This window comes from Rhipicephalus microplus, unplaced genomic scaffold, assembly GCF_043290135.1.
Source record: "Rhipicephalus microplus isolate Deutch F79 unplaced genomic scaffold, USDA_Rmic scaffold_18, whole genome shotgun sequence".
Taxonomy (NCBI): domain Eukaryota; kingdom Metazoa; phylum Arthropoda; class Arachnida; order Ixodida; family Ixodidae; genus Rhipicephalus; species Rhipicephalus microplus.
Window position 1 is genome coordinate 10869386 of NW_027464591.1, and position 26307 is coordinate 10895692.

The 26307-nt window shown below is 45.8% G+C and overlaps 1 protein-coding gene across 4 annotated transcripts; it reads right to left on the reverse strand.

Annotated features, from left to right (window-relative positions):
* On the reverse strand, positions 1-26307 carry LOC119178448 (uncharacterized). 4 transcript variants are annotated; one of them, XM_037429651.2, is made up of 6 exons: positions 26187-26307; positions 14531-14637; positions 13026-13091; positions 12153-12227; positions 796-849; positions 1-148 (listed from the first exon to the last, which is right to left on the reverse strand). In XM_037429651.2, the coding sequence occupies exons 1-6, from the start codon at positions 26296-26298 to the stop codon at positions 50-52; spliced, it is 513 nt and encodes a 170-aa protein (XP_037285548.2). In that variant the 5' UTR covers positions 26299-26307; the 3' UTR covers positions 1-49. The 4 variants fall into 4 exon arrangements, with proteins under 4 accessions (XP_037285548.2, XP_075739703.1, XP_075739704.1 ...); XM_075883588.1 differs by having other exon boundaries at positions 796-845; positions 12149-12227; XM_075883589.1 differs by lacking the exon at positions 13026-13091 and having other exon boundaries at positions 14598-14637.

Here is a 26307-nt window from a genome sequence, read left to right on the forward strand (position 1 = left end):
AGGTGGCTTTTTATTCATTATTGGCTGTTGTTTCAGTGTAGCAGGCTTTTTATCTGTTCGGCACCATGGATGATCTCTTGATGAAGTATCTCATTAGACCCTGGGCCACTGATACATCCATAGGCAACATGTCACCCCTTAGGCAATTCTGGTAAACAGAGGAAAGAGAAAACAAAGTTACAACTTCGGTGCAACGTCGTAGCAGTAAATGTAATAGCAACTATTCACAATGTTATATTAGGTAAGGCTTAGAGGTTCAGGAACACAATATGAATAGTCGAAAACACAAGATTGCGAAGTAGCCAAGTGTACTGTGGCATAGGCAGATTGGTATGAAGAAATAGACTGGACGTTCATGACATTAACGTGTAGATTGGGGCTGCTGATGAGAAGCGGCTCCCATCTGCACGTGAAGACAACTTGCTACCTGCAGGCACCAAGCCTGCAACCTTCGAATAACGCATCCAGTGCTCTTCCAGTTATAAGCTGTGGCAGTGGTCATCCTCCTGTCCACTTTCTCGCGTAACTCTCTGCATTTAGGACGAACAGATATACCTGGTATATGCATCTGGTATATACCAAAGACACACAATGGACCAGATGTACCAGTGCTTAAAAATATGCTTGTTAAAAGAGTCACTCGCAGCCATACAGCTAAGGGGTTATAGTTTCCAAAGCAGATTTATTCACTGATAAACGCAATACTAAAAGATATCACCAGTGAAAGTAGGTCAATTTTTTCTATGTATCTTTGAACATTACTTGTCAATTCAGAGGTCAAGTTCACTTGCTTACATTGAAATGCTGCATTATCGAAAAGAACTCATCTTGTGTGAAGTGGAAGGCTTCCTGAAAAACAAAGAACCATAAATTTTTAATAAATCACCATAGCCCTGATGCTCTATTAAATTGCATACAGCACCGAAACTTCTCTAGCTAACTTAAACCTAATATTTGTGCCCAGCAAAGCCTACTTATTTCTGAACCGAAATTTCTTTACCAGCTCTGTCTCCAAAAATTTTAATCACAAGTCATTCTGTGGTTGTAGCAGCTTGGCCAGCTTATTACCAAACAAACATTTTTTTTTCTTTCTCTTGCTTTTAACGTGAAGTCAAGAGAGTGCTTTGCAAAAGGAAAACCAGCGCATGCCTTCTCAAGTGGTTACTTTTGCTCTTGATATTTTTTCTTGCACTCCGTAGTTTGACGTAAGACGAGTGGTATCGAGCCGCCTATGCGTTCGATGTCTCAAAATAGGGGGACATAATCTCACCAAAAAATCAGCAAACAAAATCACATACCTCAAGAAAAGTAATTGGGCATAACGAGCTTGAGATTTATTGCGCAGTGAAACTTGCTTTGCGATGATGGCTGAACGGCCTATTGTGAAACAATGGACACAGTATGATGGGCACAATGTTTTGTGTAAATGGGCTGTGGGCCATTCTCTACCATTCTGAGTACAATTCTGTTTATGTGTGACAACACCAGGTTTCAATACACGTAACCCGTTCTTCTTGTAGCCACTAGCACCAAGAGGCAAGAATACTTGACTAACCAGACCGTAAGGCATCAAAGCGGCGAAACCGCACGGGCTAACCACACTCGGGCATACTCACTCGTTGCCTTGCTACTTATAATATACCAACGACAGATCGATCTGAAGAAGTTACATTTCTTTTCATCCGAGTGCTAAGAATGTGTGCTTACGAATCAGTATTTCCATTTCACAGTGAAGGAAGCTTCGGAAATTTCGCCTTTCTTCTGTGTTTTTAGTACGCGTAGCACGTCCGTTTGATTGAAAAAATGGTTTGAGTACAGACTCGTACAAGTAACGGCGTATAAGTTCAGCTAGATGACGTGCGCCCGGTTAGCGATGATTTCGATTCTCCGGCGGTGATTATTACGCACCACTTATAAACGTTTTATGTCCCGGCGATCTTGTGGCCATGTTCCATTTGCCAAGCTCTAAAATATTTTCTAAAGTATACTAGATAATTTGAACGGTAAATGAGCTATAAACAAGTTTTCATAACTACATTATCATTATTTTCATTGTTAGTGACATTATTACTATTACTGTCATCTTGTCTGGTCTACGGGCCCTAAAGCATCATTGAGTGACCTGGTCTTACTACAAGAAAATGATTTGCGATTTATTGAAGGTGTGTTCTATAATGCGCACACTACTCTAATATTTCCAAATACAGAATATTAAGAATTTCTAGTTACTACAAATAATAGCTTCTGTCAACTTTCAAATCAGAAATACGCTGAAGAAGTACGCTTTTACGTACATTGGCTGCCTTGCAACCTAATCCTGCCAGTTGAGTCACTCGGTATACGGAAACTTATCATGTACTACGTCCTCGCACTAATTATGGATTTGAAACACTACATTACCGTTTTCCAAGTATTATGAACAAATGCAAATTAACTGTTGATTATCTGCGTATATTGTCTAAAGCTGATACGTTGAATTCAATGAGCTGATTTGGTTTTTCATGAATGATGGGTGTCACAAAACGAGCGCTCAAAAAGTGCGCGCCGCCAAATTCTCGCGACGAAACGCCGCAGTGACGCCATGGGGTCAACGATAATAAAAGAAAACAAACATCCAAAGACTCCCCGGGCGCACGCCCCTCTCCCCTAGGGTGACGAGATTCGCGACGAACTTCCTCACCCCACATCGGCGGCCGAGCAGGCCCTAGAAAATTCTAGATGGAAAGGGGCGTGGTGATGCCGGGTAGCGCCATCCGGCGCGGATGGCCTTCGAACCGTCTCGCCCTCTCCCCAGCCTTCGCTGCGTATCGCGCCGACTAAATGATGAGAACTTTCTAAAATCTTGCGCGGAAGGTATTTGATCAAGCAGCAGAGATGGGAAATCAGGAGAAGACGGAAATTAGCGCCAGAGCACGTAGGGATTCCGCCGTGTAGTCGGCGAAGGTTTTGTCCGTAGGTACAAAGCAGGAGAAGAGGATTTCCACCTGTGGGGTGAAGGCTCGAGCTACAGGCAAGAGCGTGTGTCTACCGCGATCGAGCGAAGACGCGTGGCAACCGCTGCATGTGTGAAGCCGACGTGCTTCCGGCGAAGAAGTTTGAAGCTTGGAGAGCAGCCAAGTGAAGACGTAAGGTTTCCTGGAAGAGAAACGTCGGGGGCAGCGGAACGACAGAGGTTTCCTGGAAGAGAAACTTCAGGGGCAGCAGAACGCCAACAACGCTGGGCTTTAAGTGAGTGATTCTCGGAAGAGTATCATTCAGACTTTTGTTCCAAGAACTTTGGACTGAATAGGTTTTCTATCTCTTTAGTCTTCAAGTGTCTTGGTTGTTCAATGCATGCGACTGCATAGTGGTGCGTATTGTTGTCTATGTCTGTTGTTTCGAGTGTGGCCGATTGTACTGTGTAGTACGTTGTTTGATTGGTGTCATATTGTATTCAACTATTGTAGAGTGTGCATACTTGTGTATTGTTTTTTATCTGCCATTATTGAGAATACAATTTTGTTTTGTTCATCAACTCTCAGCTCTGACTTGTTCTTTGGGCCGCAGCCAGCGTCTGCTGGCGCGCCAAAAAGGACCACTTCCAAATTGTCCTCGCTTTCGTGGTGCGGTTCGGAGGGTGCCGAAACTTCGGTCCTTGGAATTAGCCTGGCGATCGCCTCCCTAATTAACGGGACCTGTGACAATTATTCTGGCGTCCGCGACAGGACCTTTTGGTGCACAGTGAGTCCAAAGTAGTGAGAAAGAGCCTCGAGTTGTTGATAGTGCTATCGGAACGATTTTGTGTGTTGTTCAGTGTTCTTGTTAACGAGTGCAGGAGAGTGTTCCGATATACGGATTTAGGCAGATATTTTTTGCACGCGGCAAGGTTTTATTTGCGAGACACAATGGATCTCGAAAAGTTAGTCGCTCTTGGTGAGAAGATGGGTCTTTCTGGCGCCGAACTACGGAAGTGCGTCACCTAGAAGGAAAAAGAAGAAAAAGAGAGGGCCACAGAAGAAAAGGCAGCTGAGCTGGAAAAAGAAAGGTTGGCGGCCGAAAGAGCCAAAGCTGAAAAAGCAGCTGAGTTGGAGAGAGAGAGGGGTTGGCAGCTGAAAGAGCCAAGGAAGAAAAAGCAGCTGAGTTGGAGAGAGAGAGGTTGGCAGCTGAGAGAGAGAGAAGAAAGAGAGCAGCAACTAAAGTTGGAGCTGGGGAGAGAGAAGTTGGCCGCCGAAAGGGCGAGAGAAGAAAGAGAAGCGAGGGAGAGACAGCTCAAAGAAGAAACAGAAGCGAGGGAGCGACAGCTGAAAGAAGAAAAAGAAGCGGAGATGGCTGAAAGGGAACGACAGCGGCAGCACGAGATGGAACTCGAGCGGCTCCGTTAACAACAGCGAAGTGAAACTCCGATCCAAGCTAGAGTTGAAAGCAGCGAACGGGAAGATCATGGCTTCTGCTTGAGCCCAAGCAAGCTGCTCGTAGCGTTTGATGAAAGGAAGGACGACCTTGACGCTTACCTTCAGAGATTTGAGACGATTGCAAGGAGCCAGAATTGGCCGGAACATCAATAGGCAACTGCTCTGAGTACTTGCTTGAGTGGTGAAGCGCTCAGTGTGTACGGCAGGCTGACGCCGACCGATCCAGCCAACTATGCAAAGGTGAAAACTGCTTTTCTGAAGCGATTTAGATTTACTGTCGAAGGATTCCGGGACCGATTTCGGACAGGAAAGCCAGCTGATGGTTTGACGGCTACGCAGTATGCCACCCGACTTTGCCATTATTTCGACAGATGGATTGAACTTTCAGGGACAGCGCAGGAGTACGATGAGCTTAGGGAGCTCCTAATAGGAGAACAATTTCTTATTAGTTGCCACCCAAGCCTGTCGCTGTACTTGAAAGAGAGGAGAGCTAAGTCACTTGAAGACATGCTTGAATTAGCGGATCAGTTCTTGGAAGCGCAAGGTGGCACTAATTTGGCCAAGGTTAAGAAGGAGTGTCCGGAAGATTCGAAAACTTCGGCACCCGAACAAAAGAAACCTGCACCGGAGAGTGTTCCGCGATGTTTTCTGTGTAACCGAGTGGGTCATCGCACGAACAACTGTCGTACTAACTTTACGAGCCCTACGGTAGTAAAATATTTCAAGTGTGGTCAGACTGGGCATAATGCAGACGCATCTCGTAACGGTGCGAGTAAACTCACCAGGTATCCTGTGTGCTAGCAGCACTGAAATCCGATGATAATACCATCACCGACGGATTCGTAGAGTTGAAAAATGGGGAGAAAATTCCTATTGTGGGTGCTGTAATGACAAAACAGCCAACCGGTGTTACGAAGGGAATGCCAACGCTGCCTGGAAAAGCTGCGGGCAAGAAGGTTACGGTGTTAAGAGACACCGGTATCTCCACGGTTATCGTGCGGAAAAATTTGGTACGGGAAAGTGAGTTGACAGGCAAAACGAAACCGGTTTGCCTAATTGACAGTACGGTTTGGATGCTTCCCGAAGCAGAGATTGAGGTTGAAACCCCGTACTTCAGCGGGAAGGTTACGGCTCTATGCATGACGACCCCCCTGTACGACTTCGTCATCGGAAACATCGACGGGGCATGAGGGCCGAATGATCCAGAATGTTTGGGGGAAGACCCAACGATGGAGCCCCCGCCGACACAGGGACCGCGAGATAGAGCAGAAAACAATCGCGTGAAGGATTTCACTCGAGCCCAAGGTGAAGCCTGGGCGCAAGAGGCAGCGAATGAGAAGATGATCGTGTTGAATGAGTTCACGTGCTGGGCAGTTGGACTTACGTCGGCACGACCTCAACCGAGCGACAGTGTAAAGGTGACGGAGTCGGCCAGCCAGGATAAATGTCGGGACATGAACAAGCGAGTAAATAATCGGACAAGATCAGTTGAGCGTCATGACCCGCTAACAATGTCGGAAGTCACAACGATGGCTGAGACGCCGCCTCAGATATCATCGGTGGAAAGGGCTCGCCGTAACAAAACGATGAAAAACAAGAAAAGATCGAGAGAGCACTGCAAGAAAGGGCGCAAGCGCAGCTCGAAGTACTTAGAATAGGTGCTGAGGTCAAATCGGAATGCGTTTGACTGTGTTGTTATCCTGTGTCACAAGTGTCGAATTGTTTGTGCTGTGACGTGATTTATAGTATTGTACAATTGTTTTATTGAGACAGACCTTTGTATATTTCTATTGCTTGAAGTATGTGATGGAGTATTGTATTCATGTACCTGTGTCTATATTCTCTGTGTTGTGAGACTGAATTGTAATGTACAATTGTATTGAGTGATCTATTGTGAATGTGATGTGTCATGAGCGACGGACTATGTTACAGTCTCTGAGAGTGTGGGGACTGTTCGCGCTCGTTTGTGTGGCTTTGAATATTATGAGATAATATTCTTAAAGTGGGGGGAAGTGTCACAGAACGAACGCTCAAAAAGGGCGCGCCACCAAATTCTCGCGACGAAACGCTGGAGTGACGCCGCGAGGTCAACGATAATAAAAGAAAACAAGCATCCAAAGACTTCCCGGGCGCGCACCCTTCTCCCCTCGGAAGCGTGGGTTCGCCGACGAACCTCCTCACCCCACATCGGCGGCCGAGCAGGCCCTAGAAAATTCTAGATGGAAAGGGGCGTGGTGATGCCGGGCTGCGTCATTTGGCGCGGACGGCCTTCGAACCGTCTCGCCCTCTCCCCAGCCTTCACTGCGTATTGCGCCGACGAAATGATGACAACTTTCTGGAATCTCGCGCGGAAGGAATCGAGCAGCCGAGATGGGAGATCAGGAGAAGACGGAAGTTAGCGCCAGAACGCATAGGGATTCCGCCATGTAGTCGGTGGAGGTTTTGTCCATAGGGACAAAGCAGGAGAAGAAGAGGATTTCCACCTGAGGGGTGAAGGCTCGAGCTACAGGCAAGAGCGTGTGCCTACCGCGATCGAGCGAAGACGCGTGGCAACCGCTGCGTGTGTGAAGATGACGTGCTTCCGGCGAAGAAGTTTGAAACTTGGAGAGCGGCCAAGTGAAGACGTGAGGTGGAAGAGAAACTTCCACCTCACGTGGAAGAGAAACTTCGGGGGCAGCGGAACGACAGAGGTTTCCTGGAAAAGAATCTTCGGGGCAGCGGAACGACAGAGGTTTTTTGGAAGAGAAACTTCGGGGGCAGTGGAACGACAACAACGCTGGGCTTTGAGTGAGTGATTCTCGGAATAGTATCATCCAGACTTTTGTTTCAAGAACTTTTGACTGAATAGGTTTTCTATCTCTTTAGTCTTCAAGTGTCTTGGTTGTTCAATGCATGCGACTGCATTGTAGTGCGTATTGTTGTCTGTATTCGTTGTTTCGAGTGTGGCCGATTCTACTGTCTAGTACGTTGTTTGATTGGTGTCATATTGTATTCAACTATTGTGAAGTGTGCATACTTGTGTATTGTTTATGATCTGCCATTATTGAGAATATAATTTTGTTTTGTTCATCAACTCTCAGCTCTGACTTGTTCTTTGGGCCACAGCCGGCGTCTGCTGGCACGCCAAAAAGGACCACTTCTAAATTGTCCACGCTTTCGTGGTGCGGCTTGGGGGGGCCGATACTTCGGCCCTTGGAATTCGCCCGGCGATCGCCTCCCTAATAAACGGGACCTGTGACAATGGGTGATTTTTCTTGTGGTTACTTCGTTTCAATCGTTCATATATTGTTTTGTTATGAAAAGGCTTATATGTATTTCAATGTTGCTATTTTATTATTTGCTGTCATGGGCCACATGCGCGTTCTTTTTGGTATTGTCGCTATTCGCTGCCTATAATACTTCGTGAATATTTTTGTAATCTCGGGACAGATTTTTTGTTCAGTGGGTGAAGGGCCCAGTCAAGCTGTGACATACAGCCTTTTTTTTCTTCGCACCAAGCCGCGTATACAATGCGTTTTCCGTGTGTTTGTCACTTGGGTAAATAAATAAACTCAACTAATTATGTCTAAAACCCTTGACATTACTGCAACTCAGCTCTTACGGTCAAGGTTTGCTGCCTGTTTGTCGATAAAGCTTGATCTGTCTTATGAACGTGCACGTACCTAATCTCCAGCGAAACACTTTGTACAGGCGGTTAAGAGGAGGGTTTCAATCGTGTAGTCCCCATTCTGTGTTGACCACCATTTAGTTCGCTTAAAAGAGCACTGACAATAAATTTCAAGATTGAGATGTGCCCATCATTCGATCGCTTGGTATGCATAACCAAGTCTTCTTGGTCTTTTTGGCCAAATTTGAACGTCATTCGTAGTGTGGAAGTTATTCTTATTCGATGTCAAACAGCGTGGAAAAGTAAAGAGAAAAAACAGAAAATAGACTGCCCTGCGACATCGACACTATTGCTACGTGTGCGGTGTGATACATTCCACAAATATTATCCTGAGTGAATATGCCCTAGTAGTCATGACGTGTACGATTCGAGTGTTCTAATCTTGGCGCCGACTGGCACTGAAGCGCAGAAACGCACTCGCTCGTCGCGTCTGATCTTCGGCGCACTGGTTTAAACGATTTCGAGAAATTATCAAGATAAACAGCACCTTTAAAAGTACGGCCAAAGAAAAGAGCATGATTAAACGTGTGCTTGTCGGTCAGCATGTCGAGGAATCGTTGCGAGTTGCAGGTGAGTTGCAGTCGTCTAGTTCAAAGCATGGAAAAAGTGCAATGAGGGTGTCTTTTCATATCACGCATATGTTACACATTAACACGACCACAGGCTATCGAAAGTGAAACAGCGTATAGTCGGATATCATTGCTAACAAAAAAGACGCAGGTATCGTTGAAGTTTAGTTCATCTGTAGACTTTGCGTACACGTAAAAGCGGCAATACCGTGTTAACCGTGAGAGGCTGGATAGGTGGGGTCATCTGGAGGCGCAAGAAAGTACCTGGCAAGCAGGAAACGTATTCTTTTTCTCCGCTGATGCTCATTCTCGATAGCTGGTTGGTTGGTTGGTATGTGGGGTTTAGCGTCCCAAAACCACAATATGATTATGAGAGACGCCGCAGTGGAGGGCTCCGGAACTTTAGACCACCTGGGGTTCTTTAACGTGCACCCAAATCTGAGCAGACGGGCATACAACATTTCCGCCTCCATCGGAAATGCAGCCGCCGCAGCCGGGATTCGAACCCGCGCCCTGCGGGTCAGCAGCCGAGTACCTCAGCCACTAGACCACCGCGGCGGGGCTCATTCTCGATAGCTATATTGCATTAACCCCTCTGCGTATACCTGAATGCTTTGCACGCAAAAACACACCAATACGGCTAACTGAGACACGCGAGTGAACATGACTGAAGCGTGCGTCCTTGGGCACCTCTGCAGTGCTTCTTGGAACGGCGTTCATTTCGGAATCACGGTTCTGCAAAAGGTCAGTCGAAGCAAAAATTTTTCGCGACGTCACGAATCGTGGGGATTCCAAGCTCCAGATTATCGTATTGAACCCGAGTCGACACTTTGGGCGGCGACGACAGCAATGCAGATGACAGGGCATGACTGAATGTAACCGCCTAGCAGACGAAATGTTCACGGAGCAGCTGAGCATGACGCCACTCTTTTCTGTGGAGAAGTGGTCAGCTGTGGCGTGATGTGGTGGTGAACGCGAGGTAACGCCACATCTGGTGCTCCCAGCGCCAAAAATGGCGGGATAGCTGGTCGTTTTAAATAGTGCTAAATACCAGTGCTATAAATCAATAAAAGTCATAGTTATTCATCCTTCAGTTGCGTTTTAAGTCGCGAATCGGTGCTACGAGGTCTATAGCTACTCGCTGGCGCAAAAATTTTGGCATGAGTAAATCTGATGTCAGTGCTCTTTTAAGCTTTAGTGGACCATTGTCATGAGTGCCCAATTTTTGTGGCACATACGAGCGCCCAATCGTCAGAAGCGTGAAACCTTGGGCGAGTTGGTAGGGCATAAGTGAATGTACGAACAGCGCAACTTGAAAGTATTTGCAATGTAACTACTTCAAGTTGCACTGTTTCTGAATGGGATGCTATAAATCTGATGCGCGAGAAGAACGAGTTCACGGAGACATAAGCAAAGGTCTAAAGATGAAGAGATAGAGACAAGAAACACAGAGAAAGAAAAACTGATAAATGATTGTCGAGGCGGAGTTGACCCCACGTCCGCACGATCGCAAGGATAGCGTTGCAATCAATCGACTATCCAGGCAGATTAGCTGGACATAGAATAGATTTGTATAGTATAGCATAGTATATAGCGAGGATATATATATATATAACCTACGACATTCGAATAACACGTCCGATGCTCCATCCAAGTAAGCTACCGCAGCGGCCATAACTATGTACATCCATTTTATGGGGTAAATATGTGCATTTAACTTGGGAGCGCTAATCAGCGCTGCCGATTGCCATGACCGCTTTCCTCCACTCTTCGTTCCATACATTAACGCGATAATAACATCCCCTAAACTTATTTTTGTTGGCAATATTGTCTGTTAGTCTTAATTAATATTGTGTCTTACTAAGAAAAATGAGCCCTTGAAGATTTCGATGGCACAGTCACAGCAAGGAACTCATTTTGGTAAACTTGATGCTTTCCGGCAGTAAACGATTGATTATTGGTCAAATGTCAGCTAATGTTAACACCACGCGCAACGTGGGGCCAGCAGGCAGAAAAGATCGTTCTATGCTCGCCCCCCCCCCCTGTCCGTCCACCATTGCACCGCTGCACAACAAAGAGGCCCTGCTCCGCATGGTCGGTGTTCTAGGCACGAACGTGCAGTGATGTCGCACGCAGCCACCACATCTAGCGGTGATAACTGTTGTTGAGATAAGGTCATTTCAGATGTTGTCATACATTGAGCTTTCACTCTGACATAAACAGTTATTTGACTTTAGTGTCCTTTTAGGCCCGCAGGCTTTCTCACTACTGTGACAAACTGTATGCTTGAGTCGCTGTGTTGACGAATTCTTCTAATGTGCTGGAGCGTGAGCTCGAATGGAGGCGAAGCATAAAACGAAGGTTTGCAGCATTCGCGATGAATACTATGTAAATGCTATAGTTTACTTCAATGTAAAATATATTTATTGCCTCTCTCAATTAGAGTGCTATATTGCACAACATGCTGTAGGTATTCGCGAACTCACACCACTATACAGTCTTCCGCTTAAGCTTTTTACCGACGTTGCAACAACAACGTGCGAGCTGTGTGGACCAAGGCACGTAATCAAGGTGCCACAGACGCCGCCGTGATCTTAGCTGAGCTTTAGCGTACACGGAACAGCACGTCTTCTGCGTTAGTACATGGAAGAGTAATGATATTGTTAAGAAATTCTGGCAGATCCCATGCACTGTGCGAATTTATTTCAAGCGAAGGAGTCAGTAAGTGGCAGCCTATGCTGCCTTTTGGGGCTTTTTGGTGAAGCTTAGTAACTGCGTTGAAGTCCTTGCAAGAATTAAGTAGTGGCGTGTACATCTTGATCTTAACAGACACGACGACTGCAATTACATGTAGATAGTAGCTCGTGGTCATGCCCGTAATGCTAGTATTGACGTTATAGTGAAGACCTGAATTTTATGGAAACACAGTGCAAGCAGGGTTAGCTGGCGCAATGCTGCTAGGGCTAGCACATCTGGACTATAATTTGTGGCTAAACGTTAAAGCCCATGCACGGTATTAGGAATTGACAGTGAGAAAACTGACAAATGGCACTTGGTGTAAACACGACGACTTCGTGGTCCTTAAAACCCGTGTAATGAAATTCACGATATGCCCTCTTTCACCGCGGTAATGGAACGCTGTGCATATTGTTTGCATGTGGCATGAAGCGCCAAAAAACCTTCGAGACAGCCAGTCGTAGAAGCCCCACTATGGCGTGAAAGCTATTGCAACACGTTGCGAAGTGGAAGCTATTAATTGGTCCCCCTATTAGAGGATGTGGTGCACCTCCTTACGTCTGACAGGTTTCGGAAATTTATAATGTAGTATTTGCTTGTGTCCTGACCTGCATCTGTCCGTGTTTGCGCGCTTTTTATACTGTTCTGCTGCGCGAAACAAACTCACCAAAAGTCAGTGCTCTTAAGCTGTATACCATTAGACTACACACAAGCTCACAGTGCTAATCGGATGCACTGATTCAGATATCCACGCAAGTGTATATCAGCGGTGGACAAAGGTTTACTTACAGGCTTTAAGATGTAAATTGCTCGCATGCCTCTCACCAGGCACTCTCGTACTCCTTGTCTGAAGGTTAGATCGCTCTGCGCAGAAATAATCGAATGAACAGTTTGATTTAAATATTGATTTTGTTCTTCTGCCATTTTTACACCAAAGTGTTTTACACCGTGGTCCAGGGTGCTTATTGAGGGGTTAGAGGGACGATTGTTACATCGATTGAGAAAAACAGAGAACATTGCTTTAATTTTCATGTGGTCTTCAGCGAATGCATAATTAACCCTGCGAGTTTTATTATTGTGAAACAGCCACTGATTCGCCACAGACGTTGAAGTGCAAAAGCTGCGCAACACTCATTGAACTATCACGCCGCAGTTCTTCGCAGAATTTCGTACCATTAAGAAGACCTATATTATGACGTGGCGATGTGACTGGCTCAGGCTGAGACCTTGGGGGCAGTTTACGGGAGAGGATGCTGCAGAAACAATGCTTCTAGTGCATTGCACTGCTTCTAGTGCTATTGCACAAGTCTTGAAGGTCCAGCAGCAAGCTTATGCTTACCTGATCCAATGCTGTAATAATCTTAAATTCCATTAAAGATGTAATACTTTGCTTACATATCTCTTAAATTTATACAGAACTAGCTGCATCAGCAATCAATCTTCTTGATATACACGAAAAATCGCACACCGGGCAGCCAAATCAATGCCACCTTACGAAGATTTTTATTATATAAAGGTGACTCGCAAGAACTCTCTGTTGAGTTGCTTAAAACGTCAGATCTCGTAATAATGAACAGTGCACTTCAATATAAAGTGCCTAAATTATCTCTCAAAAAGGTGCTTGAATATGAGTACTTTTATGCGTGAATGTTCATATTTCACCTTCCTCCTTTTGTGTTCATTGTGAGCATAGCACAGGCTTAAGCCCAGGCAACCCTTTTCTGAAACCTGCAATAGACATGAAAGAACTGAACGTCCACAAATGTAGACAAGGTTTTTTTTTTTCAATTTCAGCACTCAATAAAAAAGGTAAATTACAGCTCTGATGCTGGCAGCTGCCTTCTAGCTAGGGCTTTTTAACCTGTAAACTATAGACCTTACGTACATAATATGGATCAGAGTAGTCTGGCGAGAGTTTTCAACGTGATCGCAGCTGGCAGTTTGTGTAATTGAAAATGATTGATAGATTGATTGATATTTTTGGTTCAACGTCCCAAAACCATCATATTACTATGAGAGACGCCAAGACGCCTCCGGAAATTTGAACCACCTGGGGTCCTTTAACGTGCATCCGAATCTGAGCACACGGACCTACAACATTTCTGCCTTCATAAGAAATGCAGCCACCGCAGCCGGGATTTGTTTCCTTCACCTGCGGGTCAGAGTACCTTAGCGTCATAGAAAATGCGGCACCGGTGTCAGTAGCATTGACAGTCAGCGAGGAATACCGATGGTTGCTAAGAATATGTCAGGGTTCCAACTGAAGTATAATCCAGGCCTTCAGGGTGGCAGTCGAATGTTCTATTATGAAGATGTGCCACTGCAGGAAACATACTTAGAAAAAGCGCATCTACAGGTGTTGCATCGCTCAAAGAGCAACGTTAACAGACGCGATTTGTGGGGTGGACACGTAGGATCGCTCCAGGCAGCACACGCGTGAATAGAATAACGAGCATGTCAATTAATGCTTTCTATACATTACAAAGGGCTACAGCAATTCATAATAATCACTTTATCATTTAAGTCAAGTCAGTCACATACGTGTCACGTATTGCCTCACAGGCGCGTGTTCACTTGCAACCTTAGATTATAGCGTATAGTAGGCACTGAGCAAATGAAGCAGATACGTGGACTGGATCAGTTGGTTAGGATGCATGTCCGTTGAACAGCAGCACAAAACACAGAACCAGCAAATATATCAAACACTTGACACTGTTACAACGCTGTGTGTGTCTTCTCTTCCCTCATATTAGTTTTTTAAGCTGTTGTTCACTCAGAGAACAACTATACTTAGGGTAGGGGCCCTACGACAGCGGTTCAAAATGGCCACTGCGGTTTCCTCACTCCGGCACAGATATTCTTTTCATAACGGCACGGTTGATGTTTTCTTAAGAGATCTGAAATACACGGCAAGTGAATAAGAAAGTGACGTGAGCAGACCATCATTACATTAGCGCATTTCACTCTTACAGGTGTCGCACGAGAGTGATCCAAGTTTCCACGGATAGTGGGAACCATTCAGATCGATGGAATGCTCCGAATTTGTCGCTCATATACTAAGGTTTAGTTTTAATATTGTGAGAATGTTGCGACAGAAACAACTCCTACAGGTGCACAATAGACCTGAGTTAACTCAGCGCCACCTGGCTAGAACATCGGGAGCCTACCTGTTTGAGCTTGGCTGTTGTCCAAGGATAGCCCAAAATAATATCTTTTCCACACTTTTGAACATACCTGCTGGCAAAAGCCGCGCCCCGAGATGCCGTGAGAAGGCCTGTTGACCAAAGAAATTTAGTTATGAAGCACACGTATGCTCTTGTTCTTGTTTTTTTTGTTTAGACACATTACAAATTCTTATCTCACCCAATCTAGGTTTATGTTCCCGCAACTTCTGGTTCGGTTATTCACTCAGTTTTTGCGCAGCAAAGCCGCACGTTAAGAGCTGCTGCATTTAGTTCAATATTTTCAGCTGGCACTTCGCTCAACGAGTAAATGGCAGTAGAAACGACGACACAATAAGCAACTGAACGGGTGCTCAAAGAGAGGCAGTTTTCTAATGGGGTCAACTCAGGTCAGGTCACATCACATCAGGTCCGGTAAGCCCACATTATTTCTGTAAAACGCCTTTCAGGAGTGTTAGGTAACAGATTGAGAACGCTATGTAACAAAACATTTATAGTTAAAACGATAGAGCTTTGTCAAAAGGTTGACGCACTGCGTGAACCAAAGGGGAATGTTGATGAAGGGCTTTGTGAAAGGCTGATAAATTATTTTGCTAAATGTAGCAAACAAACACACTTTACAACGGAGCGTAAGAACTGGCGAATATACAGGGTGTGCCAGGTAACTTTAGCCAGAGTTCTGAAACATGCCGGCACACGCAATTACGACGCGACCAAATGCATGTTGCTCACCGTTTCCTGGAGTTTGTCAGACTATTTTTGGTGTTCTCAAGTATTGTTTAATTATATATGTTTTATTAACTAACTTAGGAAAAAACGAAGATAGAAAAAAAGAAGCTTAATGAGGAAGTTTTACATTGGTTTGCAAAACGTCCGATTAGACAGTTTTGAACATTATATCTCTTGGGTATTAGTCAGTCTCTTGGGTATTAGTGTTTTCCTGCTAATTGAAAATGCCCGCAAAATGCAAAAAAATACTACGTGACAAACCAGCTCGTGCACCAGTGCGTACAATGATTCTAGTGCACCCTAGCATTCCGTGTACGAACGATCACAGCATTTGCTCCAATGTGCTGTCTCGGAACGGTCGCAACGATGATGTTGATTTCATAATGAACACGTTTTGCTATCGGTCACAAAAACTATAACCGTTGTGACTGCTTATCGCTGCCATGAACCGGTGCGAGGGCAGCGTGTCATTCGTACGCGGAATGTTAGGAAACACTAGAATCATCGTGCGCACCAACGCGCGAGCAGATTTGTCACGTGGTATTTTAATGGGGAAGCTCCTGTTTAGAAAAAGTTTATTCTTTCATAGGACGAAACAAACCTAAGAGACAAGCGTCTGTATAACAGGTACAATAACAAACAAAAGACAAAGCACAACATACACTACACATTTAAACTAAAGTGTCCAAGTCCGTAGCATGTCCATAGTCCGTTGTACTAATAACTGTACATATACTACGTAAATGCACTAATCACAATATGGACAATGTACATGATGATATATGTACAGAATTTACTAGACTTGGTGAAGATGTTAGAAAATATGTACAACAGGTATTAATATTCATAAAGGTTACATAACTTACAGCGTTCGAATGAAATGCATATATAGGAGAGCTAACACCCATATTGAACACACACAAACACATAAAAATAGTAAGCACATAGTGATTACATGCACCCATCAGACATTGACAGGTGACCTGGCTATAGGAACCAGGCCAGGTGGAAAACTAATTGAACGCGTCTGTCAACTACGGACAGAAAGCGGCACGACCATTGTCGCAGAAATTCTTCCTCCCCAAGGAAGAACAATTCCTCCGACAGAAACGATATGAGTTCAGAGTAGAGGCGTTCCAGTATTGGAAAAAGAGCACGACGACGATGATCTGCCGCAACAGCTTCGCACCTATTACGCCATAAACAAAAAGCTCCCGCAGCTATGAGAAGGCGTGCAAAGCGACTACGCGGGCAGCGACCAGATGTTACAAAGCGATTAACACCTAGGCCGCGAAAACTAGTGTTAACTGACTTCCAAAACACCTTTGCAATGACACATTGCTGCAGCATATGCTGGTTAGACTCCTGTAACGGGCAGTTAGGACAAGTGGAAGATGGGACCATGCCCCACCTCTCCAGTCTGTCCCGTGTTGGGAGTACTCTCCATCCAAGACGCCACATAAAGTCACGGAGGTGACCAGGCAAAAACAATGCCGTTATCGCGCTCCACGAGACTTGTCTCGATCGTGCTAGACGGGCTGGAGGAACCAGAGGAAGCAGAAGAGCCGCCGTTGTATCTACAATGCGGCTTTCAAGAATGTCCACATCGGGACAAACCTGCTGCGCGTGTCGATAAAAAGATACTGCCGTTGAGTAAAATGCAGGTACGTGAAGTGTTTGTGGTGCAGAATTAAGCCGTGCATCTGGTAGTAAATAGCGTAACTTGGTGCCTAAGAAGTAGCAGGCGAGATCACGCGCGGGGCACTGATCACCATGCAACAACCGAAGTAAGAATCGTAGGGCAAGTAGCCGGCAGCGAACAGAGACGGATGGGAATGCGAATCCACCGCAGTTTCTCGGTTGCCCAAGAGCTGCTCGGCAAACCAGCTCTGTTCCACCCGACCAGAAAAAGGAGCCAATGAGGGATTGCAACGACCTGGTGATTTGTAATGGGGGCCGTAAGACATGAGATATATACCATGCACGGCCGCAAAACACCGTCTGTGCTAGATACCTTCTTTCGAGCATCGGTAAATCATACTCTTGTGCTTCCCGGACGTGTCGTTTTACATCTTCGACTACTGAATTCCACAAGGAGGCTGATATGCCGTAGCAAGTATAATCAAGCCCCAGAATACGAATAGAGTCACTTTTTTGAAGACCGAAAAAGGAACTTAGACTTGCGTCTGGTGAACCAATGAATAAATATCGACATTTGGAAAAATTTAACGCAGCACCTGAAATCGTGCCGTACGTAGTAAAAAGTCGTAGGCTACGGGATAAACTGTCCTCATTCTTCAAATACAACGTGATGTCATCAGCAAATGCTGTCACTGTCGCGGTACCACTACCTGGAAGAGGAAGGCCTCTAACGTAAGGATCAGCGATTAGCGATTGAAGGAATGGTTCGAGGCTGAATACAAAAAGCGCAGGGGATAGAGGACACCCCTGGCGAACACCACGGGTAACCGGAAATGGCGCACTCTCTAAACCATCAAGAAATAACGTGCTGCGTATATTTCGGTATGCGTTTCTGAGAAGCTCGACGAAGTTTTGTGAGAAGCCAAATGCTGCCATTACGCTAAATATAAAGCTATGTTCGAGGCGTTTGAATGCCTTTTCCTGGTCAAGTGAAACCAAGAGTCCCCGAGCTGATCTTGCTAACGTGTACGCAACTATATCGCGCGTAACAAAGGAGAGACTGTGGATTTCTCTTCCAGGAATAGAGCACGCCTGATGATGACCTATCAAGGAGGGCATCAGGCTTCTCAAACGCCGAGTGATAACTGCCGCGAAAGTTTTATAATCAACGTTGAGGAGCGTTATTGGTCGCCACTCCTCTGGGCGAACTGACGATGGGTCATGTTTAGGTATTAAAACAATTCGACCATCGCGAAAGCTATCTGGAAATTCAAAATTCTCGAAGCAGCGGCAAATAACAGAGGTAAAAAGGGCACCAATGTCGTCCCAAAACGTTAAATAAAACTCAACAGGCAACCCATCCGGCCCGGGGGCCGAGCCACGCTTCATGGAAGACAGTGCCTCTTTCACTTCGTCAGCTGACGGACTTGTGCATAGTTGTTCAGCTACTTCAGATGAAATTTGAGGGAGCCTACTTAACATTGTGGCTGTCTCGGTGGTACCGCGATGTGATGACATTGTCGTACGAGCCATGTTGGCAAAGTGAGCTAGGAAAACTGATTGATCACGTGTCGGCGGTAAGGCAGTGTGTAAGAATCTGGCTGCCAAAGTTCCTAGTCGACTCGACGGGTTGAGAAGCGAGCTTTTCGCAAATCGTAGAACCTCAGGATGAGCACAAGGATTACGTCTGCAACGCCAAGCAGCCGCCGTCAATGACGAAGCTGCAATGAGGCGTTGAAAACGACCCCTTAACTCTCGCTGCCATGCGCGCATCAAGGGAGTTAGTCGATCAACCCGAAGAGCAATACGCAGCTTTGTTGCAGTGTCCGCTAGTTCTTCGGACGTACGGCGTCTAAGGGCCCGCCCTGCTACTGAGCAGTGTAAACGCCACTGCGTCTTACGCGCGTCCCACACCTCCGGACCGCATCCCGAAAGAGAGGCGCGCAAGATTCTAGATAAACTGGAGCGTGTACGCGCGTCGTGCAGAATGCGGATGTCAAGACGCCAAGGTTTCACTGATGATGAAAAGGGAAAGTGAGCCTCGAGCGTCACTGGTCGGTGGTCTGATATATAAACAGGCGATGATGGTAATGTTACTACGTCAGAGTGCGATACGTAAGAAGCTAGCGCGCTCGGCACATAGAAACGATCCAAACGACTAGACGACGTGCTACGCCGCCAAGTCCAGGCATACTGTGGTCCATGCACTAGTCTGTACGTATCTGTCAAAGAGAAATGGTGCACTAGGCGACGCAGCTCTCGCGCGTTCCAATCAGAGCGACCCCATCCTGGACCTTGCACGTCAGCTCGCGTGTCTAATACACAATTAAAGTCTCCAGTGAGTATGACATGACGACCGTCTAGAAAATACACGTCCAGGTCACGGAAAAAATCGTTAGACATCGCTGATTGAGCTGGCCCATAAATACACAAAACACGCAGCTTGAAGGATGATAAGACGCAGTCAAAAGCCAATACCCGCCCATTCCCGTCATAGAAAACATGATGATTGCGCAGAAGAGCGCGGTTAAAAATAATAATTCCGACTCCAGAGGAGCGAGATGTAGCGAAGGAAAAATAACAGTCTAAATTAAAAGCGCGTTTGAATGCACGAACGTGGCCAATGGTGAAAAAATTTGTTTCTTGTAAACACAGAATATCACAATGTTCTGCGCGGGCTATGCTGATAACCTCGGCTTGCTTTACTGGGTTACGGAACCCTTGAACATTTAAAGAAAGAATTTTCAGGGTGTCAGCCATATTGAAAAAAGGTGGATGACTGACCTGGTCGTGTTTTTCAATTCGGTGTACCCCGGGGATCTTTCCGGGGGAACTGGAGTACGTACCCTACACAGCACAATTCGACCCTCCAGAAGAGGGTCGAGGTTTCTTTGGTTGCTGGAACTCGAAGCGGCTATCTTGGGTGCCGTCCGAGCTGGTGCCAGACTTGTGAGCACGCTTGACCTCTCGCGGGGCTTGCATTTCCACGTCACATACGTCTGGGCTAGAAGGGAGTCCGATGCTACTGTCGACTTCGAGGCTGAAGCTGCTGTCGGACGAATCAGATGGTGGTAGGGCTGCAGCGTTAATGTTGTCGCCGCCTCCAACGAACTTGATCACGGATTGCTTGTCGAGACGCGTCAGTAAAGAACTCCCATGGCGTCTTGCTACTTGTTCCAGAGAGTCACGAGCCTGGCTTTCGGAATGATCCAATGGGCTTTGCTCATTCGGTTTCAATTCTGCTCCTGGTGAGACACCAGCGTCCGTAGATCTCGCAACGTCGGCGTCTTCTGGGCAATCAACTGCTAGGTTTAACGATGACTCTGGTGCCTCAGTGCTTACCGGCGTTTCTTTCTCGGCTTGCGCCAGCATCGAACATGGCATGACATGTTTGCCTGGGACAGACGCGAGGTCAATCGCGGTGGCTGTTTCTGTCGCTGAGATTGGCAGACGTGGCACGCTCGAGTTGGCCAAGCTGCACACTTCTTCATCGTTTAATGGAGCTCTCAGAATCGGATTCTGGCGTTCTTCTAGTACAGCTCCTGGTTCTCGTTCTTCTGTTGCCGTTGGTGACACGGACGGTAGGGCAGGAAAGGTCCCTGCAGTAGCATCAGAATATGAACGACGCACAGGACAGACGGTGGTAGGGTGGTTATCTCCACAACGTCGGCAGGGGCGGTCGCAACCTTCGCTTTCGTGTCCGTGCACACCACAGCGACCACAGAATGGTGCTGTGCACTGTGCTCGATAATGACCACTAGAGCCACACCGACGACAAACACGTTGCAGACCGCGGTAGTCGAAGGTGACTCGATGACCAGAAACGCGAAGATAGTTGGGGACGCGATTTGTGGGACTCATTTCCATCCGGATATAGCGTGTGCCTGTGAGAACTCCGCGTCTTGCGCTCATGACGCCAGCGGTCACAGTCAATACCTTGCCGTATGGGGACAAAGCCTGGACTAGTACCTCGTTGGAGACGAAGGCTGGTAAAAACAGGCAGGCGACGTTAGTTACCTGCGGGCCGACGGGAACGACAGGGATACGCTCGCCACCGATGGTCAGGTAGCCAGCGTCGACGATGAGAGTCATGGAAGCCATGCTCTTGACAGTTACTTGGAAGTTCATGCCTCCCATGTGCTGAACGCAGTGTACCTCTGAGAGGCCAACTATTGAGGCCGTCGCGTCGACGACGGTCTCCGGACTAGTCCCCGCAGGGACGACAACGTCGAAGGCTTGCGCCTTCGAAGGCGTCCACGACGTCGATGGCGCCATGGCTAGATGAGGAGGACGTCCCTGACGTGGAACACGCAGGGACGTCAACACGGAACCCTTGGTAACACGAAGCTCCTTATGGCGTGGCTTGTGCATCCCTCGTAGTACGTAATTACCAGTGGCACATACTTGGAATAGGTATAGCATTTGACCTCCAAGGTGGTGCTGGTGAGAGATTTCTTCTGTGCGTTGTTTAACAATAAAAATTGCTGCTCAATGTACATGCCAATGGCTGCTAATGGGGAATGAGAGACAGGAGCATTCGGCTTTTAGTCAACGCACACGCTGCGATCTCCATTAGCAGCCATTGGAATGTACATTGAGCACCATCGGACAAGAAAGGGTTGCTACATTATACTCGCTGGGTGTAACCTCCTTAGTTTTAGAAAGGTTTAGCGAGCGTTGAGCCGCAGTGCCATGAATACAATGAACTAGTATATACCATGAATGAATTCGAGGTGGTTAAAGGGGGGAAGCAGATAAGCGCAAGCCGTAAAAAACTAAAAGCTGAATCCTCCTGTCTCTCATTTCACATTAGCAGCCACTGGCATGTACATTGAGTACTATCTGACAGGAAAAGGTTGCTACGTTATACTCGCTGGGCGTAACCTCCTTGATTTTAGAAAGGTTTAGCGAGCATTGGGCCGAGTGCCATGAATACAATGAACTAGTATATATCATGAACTCGAGGTGGTTAAAGCTGGGAAGTAGACCCGAAGCGCAAGCCGTAAGAAAGTGTGCGTGTGCCAACTCTCGTTTAGTCCTTGGAATGTCCACTGAATGGCGGTGCTTCTATATGGGGAATATATGATAAAAAGATGCGAGATGGTGGGACTTGGAGTGTTTATTAGAAGGACGAACGGACACACAGACAGATGCATGGATGGACGCATGAACGGACGCAGGGGCGGATGCATGAACGAACGCAGGGACGGGCGCACGAACAGACGCATGGACGGTCACACAGACGGACGCATGAACGGATGAATGCTTCGCCCCACTCTCCATCATTCACTCCGTGGATATGCTGCCATTTTTTGTACTTCGTGGGCATTTGTAATTAGCAGAAAAACACTAATACTTGTGTGTGTGTGTGTGTGTGTGTGTGTGTGTGTGTGTGTGTGTGTGTTTGTGTGTGTGTGTGTGTGTGTGTGTGTGTGTGTGTGTGTGTGTGTGTGTGTGTGTGTGTGTGTGTGTGTGTGTGTGTGTGTGTAACAGCTTGGAAGTCACTGCGCATGCGCGAGACCTGAAGAGATTTCGAGTTTTGCGTTGTGCACGCATTGGGCGCGCGAGTGAACTTTTCACCATCACTTCCACGTTCTTTGTCACCACGTTCAGTGAATACCGCCTTTCAAACGTTTGTTCGTTGTTATTTGGGGTGCCTAACTTGTTTACCGTGCTCGCTACCATACTGCTGTCTGCTGCGCCGCCACCTGCGAAGAAAGAAGCGACCACACCATAGCCTACCTTTCTTAGAGTTAAAAGAATGGACACCATTTAACGAAGGGGCAAAGCTCGGGCAAGTAGACTCAGCACATAAAATCATCTCTATAAAGATGGCCTGCGCGTCAATTTCAGTGACTTCGTCTGTAATCTTTAGAGAGCGAAATTGAAATCTTCTAAATGATGACCAAAACATACAAAAACCTTTCTTGGAAATGTTTGTATACAGTATTTCTAATTGCACGAATGTTACGTGCTGAAATCGCAATGGCATGATGAGGCACAGCATTGGGTGGAGAGGGGGGATACTTCAGGTGAATAACGTCGGCTTGGGGTTCTTCAACGTGCACCTAAATATATGCACATGGGCATTCCTTGCATCTATCACTTATTAAATGTAGCTGCCGTGCCTGCGAGTGACTTTCAACTTAACAGTGTAATTTGTAGATTTGAAAGAAAACTGTCGAGTCGAGAAAAACTTTTACTAGGATGATACATACTAATATTTCCCGGGGCACTCATTTCCTCTCAATCTAGGAAGAAATATATAACTGTGACTGCACAGGTCAATCGCACCTTGTCTGAAAACATTGTCACCATAAAATTTAGCCATATGTAACATGTCAAGGATAAATATTGGGATTTCGAACTCATTATAGGGTAAATGGGGCCCTTTACTGAGTGCAGTACTACTGCAGGCTGTTATGCGGAAAAAGAAAAAAATTGGCCCCGTATCTGCATGTTTCACTGCAAATGTTGTCGAAAGACGATAGTCTTGCGTGTGTAGAGAGTGAAGAAAAGGTTTAATTGTTGTTCTGCGCGAAAAAAAAATCGGTGAGTTGTATTCCGGAAGTGCTGCGTTAGAGAGGCTCGACAAACTGGTTGGTGTCCTGTGGTCTCAATTCGTGCAGCGATGGTGAACTAGTGCGTCGACGCATGTTATATCCCTGTCACACGAAAAAATTTTATTGTCATTTTAGTTCAATGACATTTGACACATCAAATGACATTAGGGGACGTGTGCTGCTACACGGGAAAATATAACGCTATTTGTAAATGATAAAAATCGCGATGACGCTAAGATGGCACTGTTAAAAAAACAGTCACAACGTGTGTAAGAAATAGATTATGTATACTAAAGAGTATAAAAAATGTTTCCACGTGAATGAAATTGAGGATGAAAAGTTAATATACAGTTTTTTTTTAAATGTCTGAAGAAAAGCTCCTCGCTCATACGAAGTTGAGGTGAAACTGGAGCTACTATCACTTTCGAGATCACGTGGTAAACGTTCATTATGGCTGACATGGTTGAGTGCGAGGAAGCCGCTGCAACTTCTCGCACTGATCGGATAAGAAGCGTAAACCTCCACGTTGCGTTTAACACGTCTAAGCTCTCCTTGGTGGTCCTCCCATAATCTTATCAGAGTGAAAGTTTCAGATTCTGCCCAACGGCATTTTTCTTTCGGCGTAGGCTGCGTGTGGCTATCCACCTACGTTGACGAGATGGGAGACATAGGTTCTGCGAGTCAGCTGTGGGCTACCTGACAGCTGCGAGGCTAGCGTAATCACTCAGCACATGGCCAACATGGCCAGCGACGCTTTTAGAAATATCGCTGTGAACAAGAATATTCAATTTTTTTTCTAATAGATCGGTTGAATTGTATGCAGAAAAATTGAACAGTACTCAAAATTAAAACCATGAAAATACTTGTTTTGACTCACTAACACTTTCATATATAATATGTTTCCAGCCCTCTTCCGGCGAGAGTACACCTTTTCGACGAAAACTAATTCGAATGAGTTCGGCTAGCTCATTCGTTTTCTGAAGTCATTTTCTTTTAATGAAATTAGATGTCCCCGTGTGACATCCAACTAATGGCATTAAATGTAAATGTCATTGGGTTCAAATGACATCAGACTTTCTCGTGTGACAGGGGTATTAGACACCAGCGCTATCTGACAGTTACATTCGAAAACGAAGGAAGGCGTGCGCGCCCATGGAGAAAGATGCGTGCCTGTCTCGGAGGCGATAAGGTGCAGATTGTATAAAACGATGGGCAGGTGCCACCACCGTGGCGTTTTAGCAAAGCGTTGAAAATACTTGCCTTTTTGAGCCTAGTGTTGCACTGTCAGCGCAGCGTGATTAACGCTACACTCCTTATATTTACTTAAGTGTGCCTTCTCAGTATGAAGACACACATGCAAAAAATATTGACGTGTTGTTATGGCACCTCAGATACGCGCAATAATTGCTCTGTAATTGACAATCGCACAAATATGCACGCTGAAACTTGAGCAGTATTGGTGGGCACTGCGGATGTGGTTGGCCGTTCAAGGTATCGCTTGATGCCGTTTGAAGCATCGTTAAGGCGGACGAACAGACAAATGTACACACAGACCAAAATTTTTATGTTGAAATACCCCAAGAAAGACTATCATCTTTAAAAACCGATGGTGGCAGCTTCGCAGTACGGGTGCGAAACCTGAAAGAAGTGCAAAGCTCGATAGCTTTCCTCGTCCCTGTTTATTTTTTTTTTCTTTTCTTCTAATTTTTACGTGTCTCTTGTATTTGTTTTGCTCTTCTGCCCCGGTTCTCTTCGATTGTTTTTCTCTTTTTTTCGTCACTACTTCTTTTTCTTTCTCGCTCTTTCATCTTATTCTCGTTCTGTTTCTTTGCTTCTTTTTCTCTGCTTTCTTTTCTGTCTTCCTCTGTTACGCATCCTCTATTTCTCTTTCGTTCTCTCTGCGTAATGTATTGTGGTATTTTTTTTGTCATGTCGCTTAATATTTATCTGTGTTTCGCTACGTTTTTTTTTCTTTACTTTTGTATCTTTGTATTTCTTTATTCCTTTTATTTGCTTTTATTCATCTGCTTGTCTTTTTTTTTCAGCCTTTTTTCTCTATATTTTTCTTTGTCTTTCTATTTGTCTTTTCTATTTCTTGCTATCTCCCTCTCTCTCGTTGTTTCACGCACTTCACGTGCTCCACTTCACCAAGCACGGTTTTCATTCAACGCTCATGCTTGCTGTATTCTATAATAGATGTTGATCAATTCCGGTGGTTCATTCGTCATACTTGGGGTTTTTCGAGGACACCAAAGTGTTTAGACTAGCCGACAAAGATTCATGGCTCCTTGCAATATGTTCTACATGATATTAACTGTCACCAAACTAACGATATATTTTTTGGGTGGGGTGGGGGGGGGGGGGAATCGTAGCTTATAACCGGAGGACTGATATGTTCTGCGCTTTCGCTACTATTAAACGTTCACCTTCTCAGATTCCTTGCATTTTTGAAAAACGTGTTATGTAAACATATATATCAGTTGTTTTATGAAGTCCCACATCAAAATTGGTAAAAGTGTTGATCCCGTTACATAATTTTTTCGTATGCCCTCGCAACCCAGTACAGCAGTATCTCAGAGCTGTAACAATAATTCCAACACTGTGACAGCATGTCGCCTTTATCCATGTACCCTTTGATAACATAGTTGCTTACGCTAACTACGTTTTGCTCATACGTCACCACGTCACAAGATTAGAGAGGTACTTACCTGGTGTTTTCCCGCATATCTGAAATTTACCGCACAACAGCTTTTGCAGAACCGAGCTCAACACGATAAGCATACGCAGTAAAAGAGCCCTTCGCATAGTGGCCTTTCTCATTGATCTATG

What these genes read in the sequence shown, in the direction of transcription:
- LOC119178448 (XM_037429651.2), bottom strand. Translation starts at nt 26,298, where the DNA reads ATGAGAAAGGCCACTATGCGAAGGGCTCTTTTACTGCGTATGCTTATC. An exon ending in CAACAGCCAAGCTCAAACAG is followed by an intron (nt 13,092 to 14,530) that starts GTAGGCTCCCGA and finishes TGTCTATTGCAG; the next exon opens with GTTTCAGAAAAGGGTTGCCT. An exon ending in CAATTTACATCTTAAAGCCT is followed by an intron (nt 850 to 12,152) that starts GTAAGTAAACCT and finishes TTTGTTTTTCAG; the next exon opens with GAAGCCTTCCACTTCACACA.